A 7153-nucleotide genomic window follows, 5' to 3' on the forward strand; every position below is an offset into this window, starting at 1 on the left:
GGATGGAGATGCTGGGGATGCAGGGGTGGGGGTGGAGATGTTGAGGGTGGAGGGTGAGGGATGGAGGTGCTGGGGATGCAGGGGTGGGGGTGGAGATGCTGGGATAGAGATGATGGGGGTGGAGGGTGGTGGATGGAGATGCTGAGAATTGGGGAATGGCAGATGGAAATACTAGAGATGGGTGAATGGGGAATGGAGGTGCTGGGGATGGAGGGTCAGGGGTAGAGATGACTGGGATGCTGGGGGGCGGGACTCTTCTGAATCCTATGGAGCCCCCTCTGTACTCCGTATAACAGGAAGGAATCTACAGTGCATGTTATAAAAAGCTTAGTGCCTCTGATGGTTAATGTTAACTGACAGCTTGACAGGCTCTGAAGTCATCTAGGAGACAAGCTTCCGGGCTCACCTTTGAAGGACTGTTTAGTCTTTGAACTTGCCTGTGAGGGATTATGTTGATTAGGTTAATTGGGGGGGGGGGGCACGACACCATCTCACACGCTGAAATCCTGGACTGCACAAAAAGCAGAAAGTGAACTGAGTTCCAGCATTCACCTCCGCTTCCTGACCGCAGGCACGTGACCAGCCACCTCAAGTTCCTGCACCATGACCTCCCCAACATGATGGACCGCATCCTTGAGCTGTGAACCAAAATAAACTCTTTCTCCGTTAAGTTACTTTTTAAAAAATTTTATTTTATGTGTATGCGTGTATTGACTGCATGTAGGTAAGTGCACCCGTCTGGTGGAGTGCCCGCGGAGGACGGAAGAGGCTGTTGGATCCCCTGGATCTGGAGTTACAGTTTTAGCTGCCATGTGGGTGCTGGGATTCGAACCCAGGTCTTCCGCAGAACAGCCAGTGCTCTTAACCTCCGAGCCATCTCTCCAGCCCCTTAAGTTGCTTTTGTCGGATTATTTTATCAACAGCAACACGAAAAGAACCTAAGACATATCCCTATTACTGGCTTGTTTTTTCCCAGTTAACTCTCCAACCAAGGCAGCACCGAGGCTGTGTTCTAAGAAGTAATGGAACCCAGAGAATGAGTCTAGAGTGCACCAAACAATGAGAGAGACACAGACATCACACGTGTCAGAAATGTGGCCGAGCATCTGAGCTGAGGGGCACGGCTGAGCTGGAATGATGACTGACAGCCTTTGTTTCCTGGCCCACCCCAACCACTGAATTTTCCCTATAAAACCCACTGGCTGGAGAGGGGGAGGCCATTTGTTTTGGGGGTGTTAATCCCCTGCATTCTCAGATCTCTGACTGTCTGAATAAAATTCAACTTAAAGATTCAGTTCCCAGGCTGGAGAGTCAGCTGTTAAAAGCACTGGCTGATCTTTCAGAGGACCCAGGTTCAATTCCCAGCACCCGCATGGTGGCTAGCAACCATCCTTAACTCTCCAGCTCCAGGGGAATCTGACATTCTCTTCTGACCTCCGTGGGCATTGCACGACACTGGTGCACTTACATACATGCAGGTAATTCACTCATACACATAAAATAAAAACAATAAAATGTTTTTTTAAAAGATTCAGCTCCTATCCCTGTTTGTGTTTATGGTGAGCAGGCAGCAGGAGCTCTGGTATTCTGGTTACAGAAAGAGGAAGAAAGAAAGTTGTGTTTTCTGAGTTAGAATTCAGGAAAACCCAGCTCTGCTATGGAGGCCTGCAAGCTGGCCTTTATTTACTTTTATATGTTAATGGTTCTTATTTTTTTTAAACTCAGCTTCTTTAACATCTCTCTGGTAAAACTAAATTTAGTGTTGACATCTCTGACATCAGTTACTAAATTATTAACCAATTATTAAAACTCAATATTGCTGCCGGGCATGATGGCACACACCTTTAATCCCAGCACTTGGGAGGCAGAGGCAGGCAGACCTTTGTGAGATGGAGGCCAACCTGGTCTACATAGGGAGTTCCAGACCAGCTGGGGCTATAGGGAGACCCTGTCTCAACTTCAAGTACATTTTAAAAAGGTTTGATTGAAATTCCTGCTGTTTTTTGCCATCGCAGACCCTGTCTCAAAAAAATGAACCAAACAAACAAAAACAAAGTTTATTTCTCAAACGTTCACGGCTTCATTCCACAACTCCAAGTACATTTTAAAAAGGTTTGATTGAAATTCCTGCTGTTTTTTGCCATCTTAGAACGACAGATTGACCAAAGTTTTGTGTCTTCAATTGCCAACCCTTTGGCTATATGTTTTTCTCTAATTTTTATTTAATGTATATCAGGGAATGTACAGTTTACTGTGGTAAGTACCTATACTAGTTTCTTCTTATCTCTGTGACCAGATACCTGAGAAGAAGCAGCTTAAAGGAGGGAGTGTTTTGGCTCAGTTGAAGGTGCAGTTTATCAGGGTGGGGAAGCAGGGAAGCCTGGCTGGCTTTCTCCTTTTACCCTCTTATTCACTCTGGGCCCCCAGACAGCCAGACAGTGCTACCCACTTCAGAGGGAATCATTCCTCAGTTAATCCTCTCTGGAAATATCCTAAACACACCCAAAGTGTGTCTGGTGTTTCTCTGTCTCTGTCTCTCTATTTTTTGAGGCAGGTCTCTGGTGAACCTGGAGCTCACTGACTCAGCTAGACTGGCTGGTCACCAAGCCCTATGGCTCTACCTGTGTCCATCTCCCTAGTGCTGGGGTTACAGGCAGACCTGCCACACACCAGCTTTTATGGGTTATTGGTAGTGTTTCTATTCACCAGTAATGAACTAGCTTAGAAAGAAATACTGCTTATAATAGTTGCACAAAAACAAAATATCTGGGCCAGTGAGATGGTTCAGAGAGTAAAGGTGCTTGCCACCAAGCCTGCTGACCTGAGTTCCATCCCCAAGACCTGCATGGTAGAAGAAGAGAATTGACCTTTGCAACCTGTTCTCTGACCTCCATGTGTGTGCCATGGCACATGTGTGTGCACACACACTAAATTAATTACCTAAAATAAATTTTAAAAAGAAAAAACTACAAGGGGCTGGAGAGATGGCTTAGTGGTTAAGAGCACTGGCTGCTCTTGCAGAGGACCCAAAGTCGATTCCCAGCACCCATAAAGCAGCTAACAACCATCCGTAACTCCAGTTGGAAGGGATCTGACACCTTCTTCTGACCTCCTCAGGCATTGCATGACACGGGTGCACATACATACATGCAGGCAATACACTCATACACATAAGACAAAAATATTTGGGGGGGCTAGAGAGATGACTCAGTGGTTAAGAACACTGGTTGTTCTTGCAGAAGACCCGGGTTCGGATCCCAGCACCCACATGGCAGCTAACAACTGTCCATAACTCCAGTCCCAGGGGATCCGACAGCCTCTTCTGACTGCCGCCGTGGGCATTGTGAAAAAAACCTAGGCGCCATGAGGCCACCTGATAGGAATGCCTGACAAGAGGTCAAGCATTAAGAAACTAGCTTATCAGAAAAACAGGACGTAGTGGTCAAGCCATCTGCATCTGGCAATCCCCGGGGCTCGATACCAGGAAATCAGGAGAAAAACCTCTGTGTCCCTGAGGTCACCTCCCATTTAGCAATCCCACTTCCCCTTAGCCCCGACCCTTACCCCATATTTCTGTGTGCTTTTGAAATTACTCTGTGTGTTTTTGAATTAACCAATAACCACGCTTCTGCTTCTGTACCCTGCTTCTGCTCTATAAAAGTGCAAAAACCCAGCATGGGGGCGCGCAAGTCCTCCGAGGAGACTTTGTGCCCACAGGTACCTGTGTATCAAATAAACCTCATGCTGTTGCAACCCGAAGACTGACTTGTCCTCAGTGGTCTCACTCTTACAAAGATGTGCTTGTTTTCCTGTGCCTGTGTTTCCTCATAGAGTTTATTTCCAGTTTTGTTAATTTTCCTGCAGATTAATGATTTTACTTTTTAGCTGAATACAATTCCATTGTATCATTGTGTCATATTTCTATTTCCTGTTCACCAGTTGATGGGAATCTAGATTGATTCTATTTCCTGGCTATTGTGAATGAAATGAGAATAAAGCAAAATGAGCAAAGGTATGGAGTCCTTTGGTTATGTGACCAGGGATGGTTAACTGTGTGTTAGGGTTTTTCTGATTTTAGCTTTTTGGATTTTTTTTTTTTTTTCAAAAAAGAAAAACTAGAAAACAAAAAGCTGAGTTAAGGGCACACAGAACACAAAAGGCAGTCTGTGCTCCCAGACAGGAAGCATTAGTGTGGTATCATGTCCATACACCCCAAGGCAATTTACAGATTCAATACAATCCCACCAAAATAGTAATAGCCTTCTTCAATAAAATGGGAAAAAATGCTCTTCAAGTTTTCAAGGAACCATAAAAACCTACAAGTAACCAAAACAATCCTGAGCAAAAACAACAAAATGGTTTCAAAACCTACCACAATAAATTAAGTAAAAGCAGCAGTAGAGGAAAAATTGGGAAAGTTAGAGATATTTGGAAATTAAATGGCACTGTCCCAAATAGCGAATGGGTCAAAGAAGAGAGGGGCAAACTGGCATGTATTTTGAGCTGAATGAAGAAAACCAATAATAAAAGTATCATTTGGGGGCTGGAGAGATGGCTCAGCAGTTAAGAGCACTGGCTGCTCTTGCAGAGGACCCAGGTTCAATTCCCAGAACCCACATGACAGCTAACAACCATCTGTTTTAAAGTATCATTTGTAAGCGCGATGTGGTGGTGCGCACCTTTAATCCCAGCATTTGGGAGGCAGAACAGCTAGATCTCTGTGAGTTCGAAGCCAGCCTGGTCTCTGTAGCAAGTTCCAGGCCACCTGGGGCTATAAGGAGACCCTGTCTCAAAAAAACAAAAACGTACCAAAATTTTAATTGTTGTAGCATCACTCGAAAGTCAAAGTCCAGCCAGGCATGGTGGCGCAGGTCTGTAATCCAGCTGGGAGACTGAGGCTTGAGAATCAAGAGTTTGAGGCTAGGGCTGGAAAGACGGTCTGGTGGATAAGAGCACCTGCTGCTGTCGCACAGGATCCAAGTTCAGTTCCCAGCACCGTTGTCTGGCAGTTCACAAACCGCTTGTAACTCTAGCTTGAAGGGGATCAAAGACTCTGGCCTCTGTAGCACCTGTGCCCCTGCACACACCCACACAGGCAGGAAGACACATGCACATAATTTTAAAAGTAAAATAAATCTTGCCGGGCATGGTGGCGCACGCCTGGAGTCCCAACACTCAGGAGGCAGAGGCAGGAGGCTCTCTGAGAGTTCAAGGCCAGCCTGGTCTACATAGTGAGTTCCAGGACAGCTGGGCTACAGGGAGAGCCTGTCTCAAAAAGAACAGCAACAAAAAGTAAAATAAATCTTTAAAAAAAAAAAAAAGAAAGAAAGAAAGAAAGAAAAAAAGAATTTAAGACCTCATCTTTTTTAAAAAAATAAAGTCCAAGCAAGAAGTCTCTAAGTTTCAGTTTCCAGCTGTGAGTTCATTCAAAACCGAAGGCGGGCGGGCCGTGGGGCGGGCCGTGGGGGAGGGGGGGACCGTGTGCTGCACACGCACCAGTAGCACCAGCACTAACGGCTCAAACCCCACTGGAGCCAGCGCTGCAGGGGTTCCAGCCCCGAAAACCAGGGTACTTATTCCCTGGTGCGAGTAGGAACCCCAACGCCTCCCTGCATTTAAGACCCTCTCTCCTCCTACTTCCTGTCTGTGCTTTCAGTTTCTTAACACCTCCGCGGGGCAGTGAGTTGTCAGGACCCAGGACCCGGGACAGCACCGAGCCCGACCGCGCCGCTGCGATGTGGGCGCTCATTATCTTCGGGGTGCTGAGCCGCCTGCCCGGCTGCGGAGCCCGTGAGTGGGGTGCGGCATGGGGCGGGGGGGGGTCCCTGCAGAACGGCTGCGCTTGGGAGGCGGAGGCAGGGGGATCAGAGCCTGGCACTGGGAGGCCCTGAGAGGTTCTCAAAGCTTTGTTTTGTTTTTGACAAGTCTCCTTCTGTAGCCCCATTAGCCTGGAACTCGCTGTGTCCACCAGACTGCCGTCGCCCTGACTTCTGGGTGTCGGTATTAACGTTCTGTGGCGGCCTTTTCCTTAACATTTTCACACGCGTGTGCGTTTGCTCGCTTGCTTCGGTATACGGGCGTGCTGCCTGCAGAGGTCACGGAAGACCTCAGATTCCCGGAGCTGCGGTTACAGGAAGTTTGTGAGCTGTCCGGATGCAGGCGCTAGGAACCCAACCCGGAGCCACCTCTCCAGCCCCTCATTTTTTTAAATTTTATTATTTTTATTTTATGTGTATGTGTGTATTGTCTGCATGTAGGTAAGTGCACCCCTGTCATGCAGTGCCCAAGGAGGAAGAAGAGGCTGTCAGATCCCCCGGGACTGGAGTTATGACAGTTGTTAGCTGCCATGTGGGTGCTGGGATTCGAACCCAGGTCTTCTGCAAGAACAACCAGTCCTCTTAACCGCTGAGCCATCTCTCCAGACCCCAGACCCTCATTTTTGCTTTATATTGTGTGTGTGGGTGGGGGTTGAGACAAGGTCTCCCTATACCCCCGCTGACCCGGAACTCACTATGTAGACCAGGTTAGCAACGATCTCACAGAGATCTGCCTGCCTCTGCCTCCTGAGTGCTGGGACTAAAGGTGTAGCAACCATGCCCCACCCGCCCCTCACTTTTTTGAACTGTATGTTTATGTATAAAGTATACATTGTCCATATTGTACATTTTTAGGCTTACTTTTGTGTGAACATATGTGTGGCATGCAGCATATGCCACACCCTGCTGGAACTGGTAATCTCCTTCTACCATGTGTTTGCAGCTATCTACTTGATGGCAGACACCTTTACTAACTGAACCATTTCACCCACCCCATTATTCGCTTTTTTGAGACAGAGTCAAATTATGTAACCCTCAAACTCATTCTCTTCCTTCAATTTCATGTGTGTGTGTACATGTACATATGTATATATTTGTGTTAGGTAGTTAAGATGGTCATTCCATGTGTCAATTTGAGAAGGTCACAGTATTCAGATATTTAGCAAACATTGTGGATATTTTTGTGAGGCTGTTTTGGAGGAGATTTACATTTAAATTATTTTTTTTATTTTTTTCATTCAATTTTTTAAAGTTATTTATTTAATAACCACATACTTAGAAGAAGCATTTCATTACAACAGCATTGACATATTCAATAACAATTTCCAAATCTAAGA

The 7153-nt window shown here is 46.4% G+C and overlaps 1 protein-coding gene across 1 annotated transcript in view; it reads left to right on the forward strand.

The window, feature by feature from the left end:
- The first annotated feature begins 5697 nt into the window (after positions 1-5697).
- Positions 5698-7153, forward strand: part of LOC103740578 (class I histocompatibility antigen, Non-RT1.A alpha-1 chain-like) — an 11559-nt gene continuing 10103 nt past the window's right edge. The window contains exon 1 of the mRNA XM_017800149.2: positions 5698-5790. Within this exon, the coding sequence (XP_017655638.1) occupies positions 5736-5790 (55 nt within the window). The 5' untranslated portion in view covers positions 5698-5735. The remainder of the gene's footprint in view (positions 5791-7153) is intronic.

Source organism: Nannospalax galili, unplaced genomic scaffold (genome assembly GCF_000622305.1).
Source record: "Nannospalax galili isolate Female #2095 unplaced genomic scaffold, S.galili_v1.0 scaffold721, whole genome shotgun sequence".
In the NCBI taxonomy this organism is placed as follows: Eukaryota; Metazoa; Chordata; class Mammalia; order Rodentia; family Spalacidae; genus Nannospalax; species Nannospalax galili.